Source organism: Arachis hypogaea, chromosome 9 (assembly GCF_003086295.3).
Source record: "Arachis hypogaea cultivar Tifrunner chromosome 9, arahy.Tifrunner.gnm2.J5K5, whole genome shotgun sequence".
Lineage (NCBI taxonomy): Eukaryota > Viridiplantae > Streptophyta > Magnoliopsida > Fabales > Fabaceae > Arachis > Arachis hypogaea.
The window spans coordinates 103,815,957-103,840,511 of record NC_092044.1 but is presented as its reverse complement, the minus strand read 5'-3'; the positions used below and the strand labels follow the sequence as shown (position 1 = coordinate 103,840,511).

The window sequence follows — 24,555 nt, the reverse complement described above, 5'->3', positions numbered from 1 at the left end:
TTCACATAAGAAGTCGGTATCAACCACGACTTGGTCTGAAGAAGTCGGATATGAGATTAAACTGGCAGATAAATACTCAAATGAGTAACCGCCCCTAAAATCTCTCTAACCGCTTCATAAAGCCATATCTTAACCTCCCCAAGATAATAGGGACGGTTAGCACCCTAAAGATACGGCACTACTCCAACGGTGGTTATTGGCTCACCACTATAAATACACTGACACCCCTCAGGTATCTCTAAGCCCAATACTCTCTAGACCTGCTCACACTCTTGCTAACTTAGGCATCGGAGTGTCTTTGCAGGTACCACCCCCCATTCACTCGCGAGTACAAGTCGGACGGAGCCTCCCGAGTTGCAGATCACCCGGAGTTCTCCTCCTTCACGCACTTGGGCCGCCAAACGCCATCTACCTATTTAATCTCCGGTTACCTACCGTAACATTATTGTTGTGACATTTTGATTGCTACCTATACTTTGCCTTGCATTCATGCTATCTTATTGATTTATACGAGGTAAGCATTAAAGTAGTCTCTAAAGTTACCCTCGAGCCTCAAAGTAATCCCTGAAGTTAAAAATTAGTCGTAATCGTCTCTGAAGTTGATCTCCGGTACTCATAGTGGTCCTTCCGGTAAATTTCGTCCAACTGGCGCAACCGGAAAACTGACCTGGCGTCGTTGGTGACACGTTAGCAGCGCAATGGGTAGCTGACGTGGCGCAGTAAGCATTTTGGACTCAATTTGGTCCCTAATTTTAGGTTAAAAACTCTAACCCCAATTGACTCTCTTCTCCTTTCTTCTCCATCGCACACGTTGTTCTCCTCTACTCTCCGTCACACCAGAGGTGAGTCTTCAGTGTCTTCTTCATCTTCGAAAACCACACGTTATGGCTAGCGCTAGCAATGCAGTTGGGAGCTCCAACAACCCACGATCATTTGAAAGCATCATGAGGACACATTTGTATGATATATCTATGAATGTTACAATCTGAAAGTTTCACCTTTTTTCACAAATTGCTTCTCCTCCCGTATAACAGTGCAGATAGTACCCAAGGATAGCACCAGAATACTCAGACAGTATTGCTCTGAATTAGTAAGAAAGAGAATAACTATGTTAAGTTCATAAATAAAAAATTAAAAATCTGATTTCAAACATCACTCAACATGCGCAATACTAATATAATGAAGAAATAACTATATAATGATGGCAGCTGCAACAATTGGTCAATGACAAACTGTAAATCAGTTATCCGGGTTCTATGCAAATGAATTTCATTCAAGATGCTGCATGAGTAAAAAGACATAGTTAAAGACTAATAATATGGCACACTAATCTTACAAACTAAAATTTTCTACAAGCATACTAAAACCAACCTAACTGGTCCACATGATCTCAGTCCCTTTTCCCGCAAGACAAAATACAGTGCTGTTATAGCACCATTTATTATAGATAGCACAACCTGAAAAACAAATGGTACTAGTCAAGAACTGTTTATATCACTAAAATCTTTAGATATGAATGTATTGGTTTGTATATAGCACTCTGCCCTAAGATGAAAATAGTTAAATTTACCTGTGTATTAGAAAGTGGCTTGCCCTTTCAAGGCTTTTGCAAAATCAAAAAAAGGATTGCTGCAGGAGCTATGCAGGCAAACAAGAAAAGAACAACTGAAGCTCCACTTTGGGTTAAGTAGCGATACATGAAGTATATCGACCATATCCTCATGAAATTTGCAGTAACATGAATAATTTGCAATGGTGTTTATCTACAAACGGAAGATTATCATCAGCACGCTAAGAACAAACCCAGTCACTAATCAGTATGGCATAGTAGAATGTCACGAGACTCAGAAATTCCTGAGTACAATAAATCTTTTCCCTACTGCACCACATCAACTACATAAATCAAACAATATCTTTGTATCTTACCAGAAACCATATCCACAAACACTGAAACAAATCATCTAAATCTAAGCTCTTACTAATTTTGTCTACAAGTTAGAACCGCCCATTTTTAAATATTTTCCTACCAAACATCCAATATAATCTTCTTAATCTAGCATCCACTATCTTGTTCTCTCAAGACCAGACCACCCAAGACTTTCTTATATTATCATTATTAATTGATAAGTCACATAAAACTAGATAGTCATGTTTTTCCTACAGTAAATGATACACCAAATTTGTCCACAATACACACTGATTCCTAATATTATCTTGTCTACTATGTCAATGTGTCACAGTAACATACTAGCACTGAGCCAACTACAAACACAAATCAAACTAATTTAATACATATTAGACAGCATGGTAAGGTAGGAAAATCATCATAAAAAATTTGAACCAGTGGCTACAACCGAGTTCTTAAAACAACTCAAATACTAAAACATTGGCGCACTAAAAACACCATAAAGCAGAAATCTCCTATTCCATTGTCACAGGATAAAACCCAATAATAATAAATATTGCCACAAATTAGAAATAACAGTTTAATAATGTGCATATCCAAAAGGAAAATATTAGAAAAATGGGGAGAATTTTAAGTTTTTCTCTTGAGATACAATTTTACCTTAGAGGTTGAGGAGGAGAGCCTCGATCCGCCGAAAATTTGTTCGAGGACATCATCGTTTATAGAATCCAATAGACGTAGAGAAAGATGATTATCGAAGGGAGAAATGAAGAGTGAAGAGTGTGACGAAGAGTAGAGGAGAACAACGTGTGCGATGGAGAAGAAAGGAGAAGAGAGTCAATTGGGGGTTAGGGTTTTTAACCTAAAATTAGGGACCAAATTGAGTCCAAAATGTTTACTGCGCCATGTCAGCTAGCCGTTGCGCTGCTAACGTGTCACCAACGACGCCAGGTCAGCTTTCCGGTTGCGCCAGCTGGACGAAATTTATCGGAAGGACCACTATGAGTACCGGAGATCAACTTCAGGGACGATCTCGACAAATTTTTAAGTTCAGGGATTACTTTGAACCTCGAAGGTAACTTCAGGGACCACTTTGATGCTTACCTCGATTTATACATATCAACCAAACTTTGGATACTGGGGTTAAATTAGTCCGTAATCCGTGAGAACTTTCAGGGAGAAAAAAATATTTTTTTTAATTTTTGAGGTTGTAACACAAGCTCTAATTTATAGAGGAAAACTATTTAGAGTTGTTTAGTTTAGCGTTGGAGCATCAAACATGTTTATTCTTTTTGAAAGCTCTTCCGGCTTTTGTTTTGTTATTTTTTTCTTCTTCTAAATGCAAACGTAATTCTACTTTTTAATCTATATCTATCTAAAACAAAAAATTCTAACTTTTGCATTCACTTTTTTTCCTTAGATCAAAATTTATTTTTTACCTACTAATTTTGTTTTTTATTGTTCATATGATAAATTTTGTTTTTTTTATAATGTTCTCTTATACATATTATTATTTTTGATAGAATTCTTATTATTTTTTGTTTATAAAGGTCCATGGAGGTGGTAGACACCATGACAAGGAGGAAGATTAACATTATGTGTCTACAAGAAACAAAATGGGTTGGTGCGAAGACTAGGAAGTTGGATACTTCTGATTTCAAACTTTGGTATACAAGAAAGGTGAAGAATAGAAATGGTGTTGGAATTATTATGGATAAGCAGTGAAAGAAAGACGTAATGGATGTAAGAGGGTGGGAGATCAGATCATCTCTATCAAACTTGTGGTGGAGGGAGGTGTTTTCCATGTGATTAGTATCTATGCACTGCAAGTGGGTTTGGACGAACAACACAAGATAAGGTTTTGGGAGGATCTAGAGAGTTTGGTTCAAAACATACCTTTGGGAGATAAGATTTTCTTAGGAGGGAATTTAAATGACCATGTTGGGAAAGAAGTGACTGGATATGGGAGTATTCACAGAAGCCATGGTTTCGGGGTGATCAATGGCATGGGTAAAACTATTTTGGACTTTTCCTTAACCTTTGATCTTCTCATCACAAATACATGTTTTAAAAAGAGAGACGAACATCTTATAACCTATAAAAGTGGCATGACAAACTCTCAAATCGACTTTTTGTTGAGGAGAGTCAACCGAAAATTTTGCATTAATTGTAAAATTATCCCGAGAGAGAGTTTGACAACACAACATAGGGCGCTTGTCATGGATTTTCGCATTGAGCATAAGTTGAGAAAAAGACATTATACGAAGAACCCAAGGACGAGGTGGTGACGGATGAAATGTGAGGAATAAAGAAGCTTCCTAAGACAGGTAGGAGAAGATGCAAAGTGAGATGGGAATGGAAGCGCGGAAGAGATGTGGAGGGAGATGGCAGAAGTTATTAGAAGAACAGCAAAAGAAAGCTTTGGTGAATCTAAAAGAATAAGACTAAGAGACAAGGAGTCCTGGTAGTAGAATGCGAGTGTACAAGAAAATATAAAGATAAAAAGGGAGTGCTTTAAAGAGTGGTCTTTATGCCACAACGCAGATAAGTGGGAAAAATATAAGACGGCTAAGAAAGAGACAAAAGTGGCTGTAAGTGAAGCAAGAACAATAGCATATGAGGGTCTCTACCAATCTTTGGGCACGGAAGAAAGAGAAAAAGGTATATATAGAATCGCAAAGAGCCGTGAAAGAAGAACAAGAGATTTGGATAAGGTTAAGTGCATAAAGGATAAGGATGGAGAGGTGTTGGCTCAAGAGGAGAAGATTAATAAAAGGTGGAAGAGCTACTTCTACGAATTATTTAATGAGGGACAAAAGACTCTTCTGAGCCTTGGTCGGTTATGCACAAGGGAAGAAGATCAAACTATCAAAGGATTCGAGACTTCGAGGTAAAAGAGGTTCTAAAGCAGATGAAAAATGGTAGGATAGTAGGACCTGATAATATTCTGATTGAGGTTTGGAAGGGCTTTGGAGAAAAAGACATCAACTGGTTAACCAATTTTTTTAGTGAGATTTTAAGGTCAAAGAAGATGCCTGATGAGTGGAGAAAGAACACATTTGGTACCTATCTACAAGAATAAGGGGGATATATAAAGTTACGAAAACTATAGAGAGATCAAACTCATGAGTAACAGAGAAAAGAGACACAAGTAACAGAAAATCAATTTGGATTTATGCCAAACAGATCTACCACTGAAGTGATATACCTATTAAGAAGGATGATGGAGAGGTATCGTAGTAATAAAAGGTATCTACATATGGTGTTTATTGATTTGGAAAAAGCATATGATAGGGTGCCAAGGAAGATCTTATGGAAGGTTTTAGAAAAAAGGAGAGTAAGGATCGCATATATTCGTGCAATTAAAGACATGTATGATGGGTCACAACTAGTGTGAAGACTCAAGGTGGTGTGACAAAAGAATTTTCTATTGGTATAGGATTACACCAAGGATCATCGTTAAGTCCATACTTTTTCACATTAGTCTTAGAAGTACTCACAGAGCACATCCAAGAGCATGTGCCATGGTGCATGCTTTTTGCCGATAATATCGTCCTTATGAGAGAGTCAAGGAAAGACTTAAATAAGATGTTGACTTATGGAGAGAAGCTCTAAAAGTGTATGGTCTACGCATAAGTCGTAGTAAGACGGAATATAAGGAATGTAAGTTCAGTCTGAGAAGGAAAAACACTAATATAGAGGTGAAGATTGGAGAAAACATCCTATGAAAGTTAAAAGTTTTAAGTATCTTGAGTGCATCATACAGGATAATGGAGAGATTGAATAGCATGTAAATCATAGGATCCAAGCAGGTTGGTCAAAATGGCGGAGTGCATCTAGTTTTATATGCGACAAAAAGTGTCTTTAAAACTTAAAGGTAAATTCTATCGCACTGCTATAAGACCGGCTATGCTTTATGGTACGAAGTGTTGGGCGGCCAAAGGAGAACACGAACATAAGTTGAGTATGGCAGAGATGATGTTGAGATGGATGAGTGGTCATACGTGATTGGATAAAATAAGAAACGAAGATATAAGGGAGAAAGTTGGAATAACACCCATTATAGAAAAGATGGTTGAATCGCGTCTCAGGTGATTTGGACATGTGAGAAGAAGACCGATAGAACACCCAGGAGGGTGGATGAGATGAAAGATGGACAAGGGGCGAAAGGCAGAAGAAGACCTAAAAAGACCTTCCATGAGGTGGTCAAACGAGATCTACATGTAAACGGTCTCTCTTTAGACATGATATATAATATAACACAATGTCGTCGTTTGATTCATGTAGCCGATCCCACCTAGTAGGACAAGACTTTGTTGTTGTTATTATTTTTGTATTACGAAGTACTCAGAACACTAAAGAATACCGAAAATACTAGAAAAAAGTATTAAAATTTATTTAAATATTTAAAATAAAATTATAAAATAATATAAAATAATTATTCAAATTTATATCTTTTTTAATAATTTCTCATCTAAAGATGATTTTTGAATAATATAATCCAAACAACATTTAGTTTATTATAATATATTTTAATATAAAAATTATCAAACATAAACCACTTTAATATCAACTCACTTTTAATTAAAATCAATTTTACAAAACAATTTTATACAAATTTCTGTTTACAAACTTTAATTCAAGCACCCACTTAGTTGAATACATGAATACAAAATTTTTCTCATACTATATTTGTACACCTTCGGGTCCACCAAGCCAAGCCACCTGTCACGACCTTAGACACACTCCAACGCTACCGTGTCGGCACTCGAACTTACTCAACCTCTTGAGCTAAGACCAAGTCAGTCTAACCCTCAATACTTAGCAAGAAAGCTAGGAACACAAGAGAAAGGAAGCTTGGTGGAAAGAACACTTTATTACTCAAGTGTTGGTTACAAATGATTCACACACCTTACACTAACTCTCACCTCCTGTTTATAGCCATCCACCTCCTCAATGGATGGTTAAGATTAAATCTAATCAACGGTCCAGATTAATCATCCAGAACCTTCTTTACAAATATCTATCCTACCACAACTTTTCAAATGTTTTTAGATTATTCCATACCACTCTTTATACTTCTATATACATCTACACTCTTCTAGAATACTCTATGACCTTTCAGAGTCTTCTAGAACCTTCTAGGATATTCCGGGACCTTCTAGGACATTCTAGAATGTTCCGGAACCATCTAGAGTATTCTCAAACACTCCAAAAAACTATATAAACACTGTTAAATCTAACCTTCTAAAATTTACAGTGACATTCTCCCCCACCTAATGCGCAGACGTCTTCGTCGCGTTCTGATCATGATAGCGCCGTAGGTGTTCTTGAAATTGCCACAAATCTTCATGAGTTTCCCAGCTAGCTTCAGTTATCGGGAATCCTTTTCACTTGATCAAGTATTGGATACTTGGTGGTACTCCTCTTCGTCGCACGGTGCGATTAGCTAAGATCTCTTCGATTTCTTTATCAAAGGATCTAATCACCACGGGTGGAGCACGACTCGAGTTACCTCTACTCGGTTCGTCTTGGTCTTCATGATATGGTTTAAGCATACTCACATGGAAGACCGGGTGGATCTTCATATAGGGAGGGAGTTGTACTTTGTAAGCAACCTCCCAGACACGTCCAATGATCTCAAATGACCCTTCGTATTTGCGGATTAAACCCTTATAAACTTTGCGAAAGGCTTTGAATTGTTGTGGAAGAAGTTTGATCATTACCTTGTCTCCCACTTGATAGCTTGCATGCCTCCTCTTCTTATCTGTCCATTTCTTCATCCTCTTGGCAGCTTTGTCGAGGTAAGAACGAGTGTGACATCTGCTTGTTCTTCCCATGACTTAATCATATGATAAGCTCCGGGACTTTTTCCTGAGTAAGAGGAAGAAAGAGAGTAAGGTGAAAGCGGCTGTTGTCCAATCACAATCTCGAATGGACTCTTCCTTGTGGACTCGCTTCTTTGCAAATTATATGAGAACTGAACAATGTCGAGGAATTTTGTCCAGTCCTTCTAATTAGCGCTTACAAAATGCCTCAAGTAACACTCGAGTAAGACATTCACTCTCTCAGTTTGCCCATCGGTTTGAGGATGGAAGTTTGTTGAAAAATGAAGCTCCGACCCAAGGAGTTTGAACAACTCTGTCCATATTCGTCCTTTGAAGCGTGTATCTCGATCACTAATGATGCTCTTAGGCAATCCCCAATACTTCACCACATTCTTGAAGAATAGTCGTGCTGTTTTCTCTGCAGTGCAATCAGTAGGGGCAGGTATAAAGGTAGCATACTTCGAAAATCGATCCACTACCACGAGAATAGATCCAAACCCCTCGAACTTCGGTAAGGCAGAGATGAAATCTAGAGAGACACTTTTCCACGGTCGCTCTAATGGAGGCAGAGGTTCCGACAACCCACTTGGTGTCTTGTTTTCAATCTTATCTTGTTGGCACACAAGACAAGTCTTCACATAGCTCTCCATTTCATCTCTCATTTGAGGCCAATAATAAGAAGATTCGATGAGTGCTAAGGTCCTTCGCTGACCTTGGTGACCAGCCCACTTGGTGTCGTGGCATTCTCTTACCAACTTCCTTTTCAGATTTTCCCATTTAGGAACGTATAATCTTCTCCCTTTTGTGTAGAGAAGGTCGTTTTCTAACCAAAATCTTTTGGTCTTACCTTCTCTAGCCAACTCCACCAACTTCTTGGCTAATGGATCATGATACAACCCTTCCTTGATGGTATGCATAATATCTCCTTCTACCATAGAAATGGCTGCCAACTCAGCCTTGCGACTCAGTGCATCTGCTACCACATTAGTCTTGCCTGACTTGTATTCGAATTCGAAATCAAACTCAGCCAAGAAGTCTTGCCACCTAGCTTGTTTGGGGCTTAACTTCTTTTGAGTTTGGTAGCCACATTGTCTGTCTTGACGATGAAGTGTGAACTAAGCAAGTAGTGACGCCAAGTTCTAAGATAATGCACCACCGCGGTCATCTCCTTCTCTTGGACAGTGTATCGCCTCTCTGTATCATTCAACTTGCGACTCTCAAAGGCAATAGGATGTCCTTCTTGCATTAAAACTCCTCCAATAGCGTAGTCAGAAGCATCAGTGTGGACTTCAAACACCTTTAAGTAATCGGGTAGTGCTAGTACTGGTCCTTCTGTGATAGCAGCATTCAACTCATCAAAAGTCTGACACTCCTTTGACCATTCCCAAGAGTGATTCTTCTTGAGAATATCAGTTAATGGTGCAGCCTTGGCGGAGTATCCCTTGATAAACCTCCGATAGTAATTAGCCAACTCAAGGAATGACCTCAATCCAGATATCTTGTTTGGTGGCTCCCACTCTTTGATAGCCTTCACCTTTCCTTGATCCATACAGAGAGTTCCACCTTTAATTATGTGTCCCAAGAAGTGGACTTCGTCCCTTGCAAAGGAACACTTTTCCTTCTTCACATATAGGTTATTCTTTCGCAAGATCTTGAACACGATTCGTAAGTGTTCTACATATTCCTCCAAAGTATTGCTATAGACAACGTCATCCAAGTAGACCACTACAAACCGATCAAGGTAAGGTCGAAAGATCTCGTTCATCAAGGTACAGAAGGTCGCAGGAACATTGGTCAAGCCAAAAGGCATCACCAACCACTCATACGATCCATACCTCGTGACACATGTGGTCTTAAGCTCATCACTATCAGCAATTCTCACTTGGTGATATCCTAACCTCGAATCTAGCTTTGAAAACCACTTGGCCCTACCAAGTTGATCAAACAAATCGGCTATCAAAGGAATGGGGTATTTGTTCTTGATGGTTACCTTGTTCAGTGCTCGATAGTCGATGCATAGTCTCAATGAATCATCATGCTTCTTTTGAAACAAGACTGGTGCGCCATAAAGTGCCTTTGATGGACGGATGAACCCAGCATCTAGCAAATCCTTGAGTTGCTTCTTCAACTCCTCGAGTTCTGGCGGTGCTATCCTATAAGGTGTTGAGGCGGGCGGCTTTGCTTCTGTCTCCAATTCAATCTTGTGGTTCACCTTCTTCCTAGGTGGTAGTTGTTTTGGCAACTCGGGAGGCATCACATCCTTATTTTCTTCAAGGACTTCTTTGATTTTGGGAGGAACGTCTTCTCTTTCGGATGTTGACTCCTCTTGTAATAGAGCCAAATCTGTAATCTCTCCCTTCTTAAACCCTTTCTTGAGTTGCATAGCAGACAATATCGGTGGTCCGCCAACTTTAGAGACTGTAGGGACCATGCATGGAGACCCGTTCTCCATGACGCATACCACGTCGTAGTATGGCATAGGTATTATATTTGCTTTCCTTTGCAAATCGAGCCCGATGACTATTTTAAAATCGTCCATGGGTGCTACTGAGAAATCCACAAGGCCCTTCCAAGAACCAAGAGTTATCTCAACCCCTTTTGCTACTCCTTTAAGGGGTTCACCCTTGGTATTTACGGGTTTGAACCAACCATTCTTTTCGGTGATCTTCAACCCAAGCCTCTTTGCTTCATCAGGCGTGATGAAGTTGTGTGCGGCACCAGTGTCGATCATAACCATGACAGGTTTTTCATTGATAAAGACTTTTGACATAAATCAAGCCTTTCTTTTCTGCAGTGCTTGCCTCTTTGCCCTTCACAGCATTTATGTGTTGGATAGATCCAACACACTCGGTCACTTGAGTTTGGACCTCTCGTTCCTCGGCGATAGATGCCAAAGTCCCTAACTTGAGATAGTCCTTCATTTGGTGTGATCCCTTGCACACGAAACATCCTCCTTTAAGCACGAAAGCCTTCTTCTTTTTTTCGTACTCTTTCTCTGAAGAGTATTTTTCTTCTTTTTTGGTTGAGAAACTCTTCCCCTTGTCTCCCCCACCTTTAGCAGAATTAGGCTTGGAGGAAGACTTGGGTTTAGAGTCTCCTTTATGATACTCAGTGAGTGATTCGGCCACCACGATGGCCTTATCGACATCCTTAACATTCCTTCTTTGTAGTTCTTACTTTGCCCAAGATTGGAGTCCAACAATGAAGAAGAACAATGCATCCTCTGATGTTAAGTTGGAGATTTGAAGTATGAGAGTAGTGAACTCCTTTATGTAGTCGCTAATCGTACTCTTGTGCTTCAACTCCCTCAACTTCTTCCTTGCTTCATAAACCACATTCTCAGGGAAGAATTGTCTTTTCAACTCCCTTTTGAAATCTTCCCATGTGATTATGTTGCAAGTACCCTTCTCCATATCTACGCACTTTCTCCTCCACCACAAAGTAGCATTATCAGAAAGATAGAGAGCTACAGTGCGTACCTTTATTGCTTCTTCGACCACCTCTTGGCCTTCAAAGTACCTCTCCATTTGTCATAGGAAGTTCTCCACCTCTCGAGCGTCCCTCACGCCCTTGAACTCCTTTGGCTTTGGGAGATCAATCTTTGTCGTCTCCCTTATAATGGTTGGTCGAGATTTTGCCTCCTTGAATCAAACTCGAACTTCCTCAAATAGCTTCAAGGAATTCTCAAGATTTTCTTCGATTTGGAGCAAGCTTTCTTTGAAAGCATCTAGTTCTACCAACACGTGAACCTCGAGGGTCTCCTTGTCATGTTCTATCCTTTGAAAACGCTCATCCATAGAGGATAGAACATTTTCCGACACAGAAACTCTCTTTTAAGAAGTTAGAGTCCTTGCCTCTAGGCTCACTTGAAGAACGAACCTTCTTGCCTCCCCATTGAGAAGGAATAGCATCCCTTCCCCTTTGAGACTCAACATGCTTCATGGTGATATTAGAAGCCATACCCACAAACCACTTGTGCTCTCTCTCGAATCTTGCTCGAATACCAAATTGTTACGTCCTTAGACACACTCCAACGCTACCGTGCCGGCACTCGGACTTACTCAACCTCTTGAGCTAAAACCAAGTCAGCCTAACCCTCAATACTTAGCAAGAAAGCTAGGAACACAAGAGAACACAAGAGAAATGAAGCTTGGTGGAAAGAACACTTTATTACTCAAGTGTTGGTTACAAATGATTCACACACTTTACACTAACTCTCACCTCCTATTTATAGTCATCCACCTCTTTATGGATGGTGAAGATTAAATCTAATCAACGGTCCAGATTAATCATCCAGAACCTTCTTTACAAATATCTATCCTACCACAACTTTCCAAATGTTTCTAGATTATTTCATACCACTCTTTATACTTCTATATACATCTACACTCTTCTAGAATACTCTATGACCTTCCAGAGTCTTCTAGAACCTTTTAGAATATTCCGGGACCTTCTAGGACATTCTAGAACGTTCCAGAACCATCTAGAGTATTCTCAAACACTCCAGAAAACTATATAAACACTGTTAAATCTAACCTTTTAAAATTTACCATGACACACCGCATACTGCATGTATTAAAATATACAGTTGATGCACCATTAACCTTTTCTCCAGTAATCTATCTCCGTTCAAGCACCACCAACTCTGGTTTTATTTCTACAAAAATAAATAAATAAATAATTCATGCTATGACAAATAGCGACACCAAGTGTTTAGATCTTAAGGTTTATTTTCAACAATTATGTGGCAGCACCAGTTCAATTTATATCAATTTTGCTGATAGTGCACTTCAAAGTAGCAACAAGAATTAATAAAATGGAGGGTTTCCTATTACAAACCCATGTCTGTAGTCTTGTTTTGATCACATCAAAAGGAGTTGTGAACAAAGCAGCAGTAGATCCAGCTAATCCTCCACAGATTAACTACAAAAATTTGTAAAATGATCATAAACACATGCATCTTAGTGAGACAAAATGAAAGACTATGAAAGCACAAGTAACACAAGAACTTACAGTCTGAAATGCGTTAGGTTGAATAGTAGATGACAACGATGGCATCACTTTTTTCAAGCTTTCATATCCATAAAACTATAACTGTTCACAGAAAATAGCCATAAACAAAACCTTATCCCAAAGAACTCAGAAAAGCAATATTGCAGAAGAATACTAACAGCAGAGTTTAGAAATGAAAAATCAACAATCATACGAAGCTTCCTCTACACTCATATTAAGACATGAAAATGTCCAGGGTCAAAGTTGGCAACAAATATAGAAAATAGCAAACCACCAATTCCTGACACCTGATACTACAGACAACATGTAATGAAAGTTGAAATGCCTATTATTAACCTTGATAATTGAAGGTGGAACATTTCGCCACAGTATAGCTCCCCAACCTGCATAAATGGATGGAAAACCACCATTTCTGAATATTCCAACCAAAGCATCCCTGCATAGATTATATTCATAAGCAGGGAGACATAAAATCAATACAATATATCTTTTGTAACAGTGAATATAGATTGCAATGATTGAATAGATTCAGAAAACACAAAAAGCCAAGGCATCCTCAATCAGATCAAGAAGTGATGACAAGTAGAGATGATAAAAAGGGCTGAGGCATACCAACAGCTGCGATAATGACACCCAACTTGCATCTGCTGCTTAATTGGTTCACTAGGAGTGAAAATGAAAGAGGTGGCAATACTTGCAGAACCACCACCCACACAATGAAAAAAAGAATAATACTCTTGCAGATAATAACCACCACTCACTCATTCACATGGATTTCTCTTCAAACAGCTGTTTATAAAATATGTATATATGTCTGGTCATTGCCAGAGTTGTATTAGCTTTATGTTTTTGATGATTACTTAATCAATTCAAACCCCGTCGCTCTCTTCATCATCTAGATTCCTTCTTCCCTGGTAATTTCTTTTATAAAATACAAATTGTCCGATTCTCTAGTTAAATAGCATTGTTCTTACAAATAGCAAAAATAGGATGATTTTACAACTGAAGAGCTTTTTACCATGCTTGTTCAGTAAGTCTGATTTACAACTCTATATTCAGAGGAAGTAAGAAACTGAGAAAATATTTTTTATCGTAGTTCTAAAATACCTGAAGGGTAATGGCAAAGTGCCAAATGATATACATGTAGTCACGGACAAAGGATGTGTCCATTCTGTAAAGGCCCTTCAAAACTTTCTTTTGCTCATTGTTCTGGTAAGCAAACATAACAAGATCAAAATCAATAAATAACAGAATTTCTCTATGATGGATGGGGAATCAAATAATACCAACAAACTAAAAATTATGGTTAAGGCCCTACAGCTTTAGCTTAATAGCTGTACATTTAACTTGGCTTTGAAAAAAGTTTTGGAGGATCCTCATCCTGAGTTTCTGGCCCATACCCTGATTTCAAGAAAGAGAAAAGGTTTAATGTCCGAAGTGAAGGATGCCAGAAAGCATTTGCCATAAGAAATTTCATACTCTATCCAAGTGCAGCCTCTACTGGCATTTCCATTTCACAATTCAAGTTTAAAAGTTCAGAATCACTTTCTTCCTCACACATCTCTTCATCGACTTCTGGCATGTAGCCATCTTGCTTCATCTGTTCTGTAAGAATTTTCAGAACTAAATAGATGTCCTTCCTTCGAGGGTGACGTTTATCTTTCACCATGAAAACATTCATGCAACTCTGAATTTCGATCCAACTGCAACCAGGTTGCTTAATCACTCCCCGTTGCCTCATCTGTTTCCTGATCCTCACCACATCTTTCCATCTACCAAGTTCAGCACATATATTTGAAAGTAAAACATAAGGTCCAGAGTTCAAGGGATCGATTTCTATGAGCTTTCCCGCCACATATTTTCCTAATGAAATGTTTCGATGAACCTTGCAGGCCCCAAGTAACGATCCCCAGACAACAGAATCAGGCTGCATTGGCATTTCTTCTATCAATTTTATCGCTTCATCAAGGCAACCAGCCCGACCAAGCAAGTCAACCATGCATGTATAATGGTCCTTTAATGGTGCTAAACCAAACTCAATCCTCATTGAATGGAAGTAATGACGTCCTTCTTTAACAAGTCCTGCATGGCTACATGCAGATAGAACCCCAATCATAGTTACATGATCTGGTTTTTCTCCTGATACCAGCATTTTCTTGAAAATTTCAAGGGCCTCTATACCATAACCATTTTGTGCATATCCGACTATCATCGCATTCCATGAAACATTATCCCTTTCCATCATATGTTCAAAAACTAGGCATCCTTCTTCAACCAATCCACATTTCATGTACATGTCAATGAGAGAATTTCCGACAAAAATATCAGATTCATCTACGGACTTGAACCAAAATCCGTGCTTCAAAATGTGAGTATGAGCCTGTCTGCCAAGCTTCAGATCAGAAAGATTTGCACATGCATTGAGCAGGTTCCCAAAGGTGTAATGAGTTGGCCAAATGGATTCCCTCTTGAGGAGGAGAAAAAGTTTAACAGCCTCCTCATTCTCTCCATTTTGTGTATAACCCGCTATAAGGGCATTCCAGGACACCACATTCCTCTCCATCATGGTAGAAAACATCAACCTCGCCGCTTTCACGCTTGCCATCCTTGCATATCCACTAACCATAGAGGTTTCAGACACCACATCCCTAAATGGCATCCTATCAAAAACCGTTCTAGCTTCATTCACTTTCTTGCACTTTGCATACATATCAACCAATGCATTGTTTAACACAAGATCACTCCGGAATTTGTCCTGTTTCATAACACGAGCATGAATTTGCAATCCTTCCCTAATTGCTGACAAGCTCGCACAAGCACTTACTACACTGGCTAGAGTAACTTCATCAGGTTCAATCCCACTATTCATCATTCTTACAAAAACCTCTAGAGCTTTTTCAACAGGACCATTTTGCTCATAGCATGTAATCAAGCTGTTCCAAGAGACAATGTTCCTTGTGCTCATGCCATCAAAAGCTCTCTGAGCAGAGGCCACAACCCCACACTTAGAGTACATATCAACAAGAGCAGAATCCATATAAACATCTGATGAGTAATGATTCTTTGACATCAAAGCGTGGATTTGAATCCCCAAATTCAAATCAGTTAACCCTGCACAAGCACTTAGCGCACTCCCAAATGAGTACTCGTTAAGCACAAAATTCTCACGGTGCATGCCAACAAAGAATCTCAAAGCTTCCTGGAAGCAACCGTGTTGGGAAAAACCTGACACCATAGCATTCCACGAGCACTGGTCAGGTTGCGGCATTGAGTTAAACATGTTCAAAGCCTCATCAAGACAACCGGGCTTCGCCAACGTGCTTAAAATTGCATTCCAACTGAAAGTGTTCCTCTGGGGCATATGGTCAAACACTTTGCGCGCGTCCTCCAAACAACCGCATTTTCCATAAGCATCTATGAGCCTGTTCAGAATGAAGATCTCCGACGAAAACTGCGACTTAGTAATTCGAGCATGAATGCGACGCACGTCATTAACGAACTTTGATCGAACGCACGAGTCTAATAGCTTCGCGAAGGGAGTAGAGTCAAGGAAATTGGCGTCACCCACCAACTTTCTGGCCCAACCCATCTCTGCCCATTCGAGAACCTTCCACAAAGACCTTTATTTTGGCAAAGGGGGTCCTATTATCCGAACCTGTGGCACTTGCACCCTCCTCTTTCTTCCTTCAAATAAAGCTCCGTACTTCGTAACTAAGTTCACAAGACAAGAACAAAAAGAGTCAGAAACAAGTTTACATCTTGTAAGCAATTTACCTATTAATATACAACTAGAAAATGGGAAAGTGGTAAGCATGAAATGGTCACGGAGCACATCCCTGTCTTTGGTTATTGGGTAATCTAATTCATCAGCAACTATCAGCCTATTACCACAAAGACATATACATGTCAAACTTTGCGGACATCAAATATATACACAACAAACAGAAATACAAAGTCATCTATATTACGCCCACCATTTATTGCCACCAAGGGAGGTACATATTAGCAAAGTCTAGAACAAGAATTACCCTCAAATCATATTCTTGGTAAAAGTTTCTAACTTTCTATGAATACATGTTTTGTAATTTGAGGCGTTATGCATTATTTAATGTAATGCCTTTTGAAAAAAACTAAGACTTTGGACACATAATAGCTACTCATAAGCATTCTTTAATCTTGACACATTTCAAGAAAAGCAAACAGTTAGAATGGAAACATTAGCGGAGGGGGCTGAAAGTCTGACAGAGTTAGTAATTAGGAGCCGCAATGTCATTTTCTAATTGATGAGAGACAGAATGGAAATTCATAAAATGGTTAAGGATTGGGGTGGGGTTTTCCTCTTAAAATTATAAACTTTTAATTTAAATGTTGTAACGGTAGTTGAATTTTAAATTTTGACAACTAAAGTTCTTAATGATCAAGGTGATTGACAATGTCTAAAGATGATGCCATCATTCTTGATGGAGCTGGGGACAAGAAAGCAACCGCAAAAAGATGTGATAACGATTGAGAGGATCTCCTCTTAAATTTTGGTGCTACCTTTCTTGGTGTTTACATTACTCACATTGTGATTTTTTTTCTGATTCTTGTGATATTTTCAACAAGCAAATTAGGTCAGCAATTGAAAATAAATAGCGAGCCTTTTCCTCTAAATACAAAGAAATCCTATGACCCATTTCTTAAAAGCAAAATGATTTTACATTTTTACAGCACTCACAAATTTAATGTTATACAACATAATATGCAGCAAAACCAATCAAGCTACACCAAGAATTCCAATATTATATTTCATACCTAGCTAGCTGGTTTATATACATGATATGACATAATATGCAGCAAAACCAATCAAGCTACACCAACAAACAACAACAAAGCCTTGTCCCACTAAGTGGGGTCGGCAATCAAGCTACACCAAGAATTCCAATATTATATTTCATACCTAGCTAGCTGGTTTATATACATGATATGATGATATGATTTAAGTAAACAAAATTCTGCAAAATCTATCAAGGTCTTTGCAGATGACATATCTATTCACTATCACAATCAGAATCAGAATCATCATCTACTTCAAGAACACTTGAAAGTGCTGAAGTCCATGCCTGAAGACCATGGGAAGAATCCTTTTTCATCAACATTTCATATTTTCTAACACTTTCCCTTGACACTCCATATCTCACCAAAAGATTTCCAAGTGATCTAAAACTACAATCATCAGGTTTAATGGCAGCTCTTACCATTTCCCTGAAGGTATCTATCGTATCCTTGGCTCTCCCAGCAATGATATACAAATCAAGCACACTATTGTAACTTTTCGGATCCTTCAAGAGCTGCAATTTTCTCATCTGCATTGCAATTTCAATGGCTTCATCAAGCCTCTCAAGTTTCTTGTACAAACTTAGCATCATTGCAAATGTGAATTCGTTTGCAGCTCTCTTTCTCTTCAATGTCTCGAATATCCCCTTCGCTTGGTCGATCATAGATTGCTTAGCATAAAGATCAATCATACAATTACAAGACCATACAGCAGCACCTCCTTCTGATGATTGAAGCAACTTGAATGTTTCTTCTGCTTGTTTTAGGTTGCCAACTTTTGTGTACAACTTGATCAAAGAATTGTAAATGACAGTATTTCCTGGCAACCCGACTCTTTTCATTTCATCGGCATAAGCAATGGCTTCTTTAACCCTTCCAACATCAACAAAAGCATTGATTAACACCCCATAAATTATGACGTCTGGCTGCACACCGTACCTAATCATTTCCTTATATGTATCATCTGCCATTTCCAATTGCCCTAGTTTTGCAAAGCTGGAAATCACAGCACTATATTGGACGCAATTTCTCACTAATCCTGCCTCCTGCATTTTTTTCAGATATGACTTAGCAATCTGCGGCTTGTCGGCAGTGACTAAAATATGTATGAGAGAGCTATAGCTGCATGTGTCTGCAACTACCCCATGTCTCTGCATGCTATCAAACAATTCACATGCTTTATCATAGCGTTTCCCTATGCCATAAGCTTTAATCATCACATTAAACTCAAGAACACTTGGACTCTTCCTTTCTTGGGATCGAATGAAGACTTCCTCGGCTTCTAAAGTATGTCCATGCTCTCCATATGCATCAATGTTGGCAGCATAACACTCGGATATCATATTGCCAGCGAGATGAAACCTCCAAAACCAAAACATGGACCTTTCAAGCATTCCTGCTTCTATGTACATCCTAGTCAACGCAGATTGGGTGAATTCATCTATTTCAAGGCCCCTCTTATCCATATCTGATATAAGCTCTTCAGCTTCATGAACCATTTTCCTTATTGAGTATGCATATAAGAGGGTACGATAACTCACACGATCTGGCTCAAGGCAAGCCTCCTTCATCCTTTTGAAATATTTCGTTGCACCAGTTATATCATTATGTTTGGCATGGATGGAGACAAGAATATTGTACGTCCTTGTGTTAGGTGAGCATCGAAGTTCTTCCATTTTTCGCAGGAGTAAGCTTACTTCCTCTAGTTGTCCATGGTTTCCACAAATGTGAATCATTGTATTGAATGTCACAATGGTTGGTGCTATGCCTTGTTTAAGCATCTTAACAAAAGTTTCTGATGCTTCTTTAAGCCGGCCAGACTTTCCGTATGTGTCAATCAAGGCATTATAGGTATGTGAGCTCAAAGAAGTATTAGAATATGCCACCCTCTCTGTTTCCGGTGCAGCCACTGCATTCTTATTATTTGGCCTCAAAGGTTTACCTAATGACCATTTCTTGAAAAACTCTTCAGCTTTCCGAAACTCTCCCGCCTTCTTGTATAATTGGACTACAGTTACCATAGTGACCTCATCAGGTTCCATTCCTTGACCAAGCATCCTCTCAAGCCAAAAAAGTGCGTCCTCTTTTAGCCCACCTTTGCTATATACATCAATCAAAGTTCCATAAGTAGAATTCGTTGCTGTGATCCCCCTCGCATTCATCTCATTCCACAAAATCTCCACACGGCTCCACTTCAGCGCCTTGCCAAGGGTCCTAATCATGATGTTGTAGTGAATCACATTCAATTCATGGCCATTCTCCTTGAACCACTTGAAAATCTCTAATGCTCTGTCCCACCTCCGTTGCTCCTTCAAGATTATGCTCCTCTCCTTGTTGTTGATCCTCTCCTCCCACGGACTCAATGCCTCACCCACATCCCGGAAAGTATCCAAAGCATCCAGAATGTCAGGGATACATCCACCATAAGAAGCCCATTTCGTTGAACACTTGGTGTGCCCCTTCAAATTCCCACCACCACTACCACTCAGCTCATCGCATATTTTTCTCTTTTCGAGAGCCCCATCATTGGAATTCTTCTCCAAACCTTGTTTCCTCAACTGGGTCTCGCAATTCACACGTCCTGGAGAATAGCGCTTGACAAAGGTGGTTCCTTTGCTGCCATTATTGCTTCTATGAGGAACTTTTTCAGCTTTCTCTGGTGGAGAAACCAAAACAGCGTTTGAGTTTGGAAAGATGGGTCCATGGAAACAGAGGTTGGTGGTGTATAATAGTTGCAGCTTCATGAACATTGCTGCAAACAGAGAAAAAAGAACACAATGGTGAAAGGTGTAAGGCTGGTGCTGGCGAAGTAAGAACTAAAGCATCAATTAACTGATGGAGTAAGCACAACAGATTCAACAATTGTTGAACAAATTGTAATCTACGTTTACCTGCGAGTGGATGACTGGGTTGACGGCGTAGTGAGAGCAGAACCGAATATTGATGTGTGGGTGGATGACGGCAATCATAGGCGGTGAACTGTGGTGGACCGGTGACAGAAGAACCGCGAAGGCGGAGACAAAGCCACAACCCACAAAGAAGAATGGCAATTGGGGGGGGGGGGGGGGGTGAGTCACTGAGTATAGCACCAAGAAGTGGAGAGACCGTGAGTGAATGTAGCTCTGTTATTTTGTTCAGTATTCACTTTTCAGTGATTTGTGAGAATGTGCGACTGTGGGGGGATTTTTGTCTAAACGGCTGCGTTTGTTTAGATTGCTTTTGTTTTGCTGTACATGTCCATCAAGACATGGATACTATGGTACATGTCTAACGTTTGTTTCCTGAGAGACAAAATTATGAAGGACATGGTTACACACAATCACCCGTAAAAAAACATGTATTTTGTGAAGGACACGGTTACAACTTTATCCCTTAATATTTCAATAATTCCAACCATGCCCCTTTCATCTTCCATCTAATTTCTCCTCCAGCCTTTCTTCAGCATCTTCTCTCTCACAGGTAGCTTTCTCTGCTTTCTACCACCGCTCGCTTCAGGCATCGACGCCGCTACCCTCCAACCTCTCTCTTGCTGTTCGTCTTCTCCAAGGAGAACGTCCCCTCTACTTCGCCCTATCTCATGCGTCTCTGTAGTTCTTGTCCTCTTTAAGATCTTCGCGATGATGGGAACACCCACTAATTCAGCGCCAAGGAACCACCACAGATCTATGGCAACAAAGAAGAGGACTCGATGCCACCAGAGGTAGATCTATACCGTATGCATCTGCTTCGTCTTCCTTCCACATCACGTCTGCCTCTCTTTCTCTCTGTGCATCTTCGTTGTCTCCTCCAGTCCTCCTTCCCTCAACCTGTAGTGCGCATCTCATCCTTGTGCTCTGATGTGGTCTTCTCTGCCTTCTTCTGCCTCCTGATTCACTTTACATTTGTTTGAATTTTTTATTTTGATTTTTTATTAAAAAAATTAAATCTGTATTTTTTTTATTTGAGATAAGATTGAAAAGTTTTTGTTGATTTTATACATATTGAATTTAATTTGAATTTGTGTATTTTTTTTCATTTGGGATGAGATTGAAATTTCTTTTTGTTGATTTTATAATATTGAATTTAGTTTGGATTTGGGTTTTTGTTAATTCTGGATCAGTGTTTTAAAATATCGGTTATGGCGGCGCCATGGCGGTATGGCGTGGCGGAATTTGGCCTCGCCGCCATACAAAGGCCACCGCAACGTGGTTTTCACGGCAGATGAAAAGGCGGCCGCAATTGCGGTGGCGCCATAGCGGAACGCCATTGAAATGGCGGAAATGGCGGTGTTTTTCGGATTTTTTGAAAAAAAAATTGGGGGTAATTGGGTAATTTAGGAAACCCTAAGTGATACCTGTAACCCTAAGTAGCCTCTGTTATTCAAAAACTTCTCTTCCTCTCTTATTCACGTCAAAAACGGCTCTCCGTCTCTGTTCTCTCTTCTCTGTGCCTGCCGTCGGCGCCGATCATCGCTGCTGCCCGTCGCTGCCCATTGTCGCTGGTGGTCGCCCCCGTCGCCGCTGGTGGTTGCCGCCGCTCATCACCACAGTTCCCTCTCTTCCTGGTTCGTAGTTACATACATTCCCTTTTTTTTTCTTCGTTCGTTCAGTTCGTCTCCTTCACTTCCCTCATAAACCTCTCTTCCTCCAATTTTTTCCCATTCAGTTTAGTTCACTATGTCAACTTGCAGACCAGCCCCTGATTCTAATACCCCTGCCCCTGTCCCTGCCCCTGTCTCTGCCTCTGCTGGTCATGCTGCTGGCACTGCTCCTGCTCATCCTGCAGCTGCTGTCCGTTCCAGTAGAATTGAACCAATGGGGGGAAATGAGCCTACGGCAAATACTAGAAGACAACAAAATAGAAAAAGGAAACAACCTGCAGCTCCAAAGGGGGAACCAAGTTGATGAGAGCTAGAATTTAGATAGTTTATTTCATCATTCTTTAGTTTAAAGACATGATGAGACAATAGCTTTGGTCTTTCTTTTAAGTTTTTAGCTTTTATGTTCTATGTCTTATGTTTATTTGCTGAATTTTCTATTATATTTGCTGCATTAATTGGATGTCTTATGACTAGAAAAATGATTATATAGGTTAGATTTTATAGTTGATTATTTTTGCAATTTTTCTGCATGTTTTTTTTGTACATATATATACAATTTTTAGGTAATCCGCCATTTCCGCCATTTTCCGCAACGCCATCCGCCATTATTTTATGGCGGATTTTTGGCTCACTGCCATGAGCCGCCATCCGCAATCAAAAACTATGTTCTGGATTTGATTTGAAGATGGTGGTAGTTTTTGATAACTCTGAAAGAAGAGTGAGAAAGGTAGAAGTGGTGGTAGTGGTGGTGCTGCTGCTGAAATGATGAGGGTAAAATTGACATTTTAGTATAAGTATGAAAAGTGTGATCTGTTTTGTCTAAGGTACCAAACAAGATGTAAAATTAAGTGTCTTTTTGTGTCTATGTACTTTTGTGTATTTATTTGTATGTCTCTGTTATGTTGAGACAACAGCCAAACACAACCTTAGGCACCGGACACTGAGATGACAAGGACACAAACACAAAATTATGTTTGAACGAATGAAACATGGACAGAGACTAAAGAGATATTGAATTAGTATATTTTGTGTATAGTCAGAACCAACCCGGTGATCGAACTGGTCAGACTTATGAGTTAAACTAGTTAACCCAGTCTTATTTACAGAATGTTTTCCCCAGATTCAACTACTTGTTTACAATGGCCCCGTGCAGGATCAGTTTTTCCTCTATTGTTATTTTTTTGGGTTACAATTGTTGTATCAAGAGTTGATCCTTGTTCTTGGGATGATGGTGTTTCTGATGAAGCCATCTTAAAATCCCATAAAAAAAATCAATCAACTAAGTAACTATTAGCAAAACCAACTAGCATCTTTACAACAGCAACAATCAACAAAATTCATAATCAGTAAAACCGATTCATAAACCAATTCAACAATTAACATAACCACTGCATATTCAACAATTAAACCCTATTCATAATCAGCAAAAAATTAATAATAAAATTCATCACAGCAATAAACCAATCAACAATAAAATTCAACCTTTCTTCAATTCAATCACTGTCATATTCATTTCTAAACAGCATCCTAAACCAATCAACAATAAAATTCATAGCAATAACATCAATGAATCAACATGGAAAAAAACTGGAAGAAAAAAAATAAATGTTCACCTGTTGTTCACAGAAGGTGGACGTCAAGCAGCAGTTCAGGCAGCAACAACCACGGAAGAGAGGCGAGGGAGGGACAGAGGCGGGGCGAGACGCGAGCACTCACCAGGAAGCACAGCTTCACAGCAGGAAGAGAGGCAAGACGCGAGCAGTGGAGCACACCAGGCGTTGGGTGCAGTGATGGCGGACGACGACGATAAGCTGCACGGCTGCAGGAAGCACAGCTCGAGCACTCACCGGCGGAGGCGCGGCGAGACGCGAGCTTCCGAGCACACAGCACAGTCGGAGGAGAGAGGCGAGACGCAATTCGCGAGCACACGATGCGGAGGATCGGGCCAGAGGCGCGGCGACGGCGGTGACAGCGGCGAGCGTGCGGTGGCGATGAACCGAGGTGAGCTGAGGTGAGTGCCGTTTTCGAGAGTGAAAGTGAGAGTGAGATAGCTGGGCGTGGTGTGGGTTCCGAAACAAGGTTCTGAGAACCGAACCGGTCATCAAACCGCTGGAGTCACTGGTTCATTGGTTTACTGGTCCAATCGGTCTAACCAATGGTTCAACCAAAAAAATCGTTTTAGAATAAAATAATAAATAAATTATAAATATGCAAGTATTAAGTTGAGGGTATAAGGTAATATGAAGTTTTTCCAATGGAGTGGTGAACTACTCTTTTAGGATTTTCCTTTTTTATGCAAAATTGCCAGATGAAAGTATGATACCAAGCAAGTACAATTCCTCATCAATACACAAAATGTTAAAAGAAATATCTGACAAGAATAGGAAGAATATCAAATGAATTATCATAAATCC

At 39.7% G+C, this 24,555-nt stretch overlaps 2 protein-coding genes across 16 annotated transcripts; both read right to left on the bottom strand.

Annotated features, from left to right (window-relative positions):
• Positions 1-932: 932 nt before the first annotated feature.
• On the bottom strand, positions 933-23,899 carry LOC112711409 (pentatricopeptide repeat-containing protein At2g13600). Of its 14 annotated transcripts, XM_072203346.1 has the most exons (11): positions 23,755-23,899; positions 14,227-16,458; positions 14,066-14,148; positions 13,360-13,956; positions 13,084-13,183; positions 12,748-12,828; positions 12,574-12,657; positions 12,339-12,391; positions 1,571-1,763; positions 1,372-1,457; positions 933-1,082 (listed from the first exon to the last, which is right to left on the bottom strand). In XM_072203346.1, exon 2 carries the CDS (start codon positions 16,334-16,336, stop codon positions 14,228-14,230), a length of 2,109 nt encoding a protein of 702 aa, XP_072059447.1. In that variant the 5' UTR covers positions 16,337-16,458; positions 23,755-23,899; the 3' UTR covers positions 933-1,082; positions 1,372-1,457; positions 1,571-1,763; positions 12,339-12,391; positions 12,574-12,657; positions 12,748-12,828; positions 13,084-13,183; positions 13,360-13,956; positions 14,066-14,148; position 14,227. The 14 variants fall into 14 exon arrangements, with proteins under 14 accessions (XP_072059447.1, XP_072059449.1, XP_072059446.1 ...); XM_072203348.1 differs by having other exon boundaries at positions 13,855-13,956; positions 14,148-16,458; XM_072203345.1 differs by lacking the exon at positions 12,339-12,391.
• Positions 17,510-23,893, bottom strand: LOC112711408 (pentatricopeptide repeat-containing protein At3g23020-like). 2 transcript variants are annotated; one of them, XM_029289174.2, is made up of 3 exons: positions 23,755-23,884; positions 20,454-21,435; positions 17,510-20,314 (listed from the first exon to the last, which is right to left on the bottom strand). In XM_029289174.2, the coding sequence occupies exon 3, from the start codon at positions 20,310-20,312 to the stop codon at positions 17,778-17,780; it is 2,535 nt and encodes an 844-aa protein (XP_029145007.1). In that variant the 5' UTR covers positions 20,313-20,314; positions 20,454-21,435; positions 23,755-23,884; the 3' UTR covers positions 17,510-17,777. The 2 variants fall into 2 exon arrangements, with proteins under 2 accessions (XP_029145007.1, XP_025619835.1); XM_025764050.3 differs by lacking the exon at positions 20,454-21,435 and having other exon boundaries at positions 23,755-23,893.
• Positions 23,900-24,555: the final 656 nt, after the last annotated feature.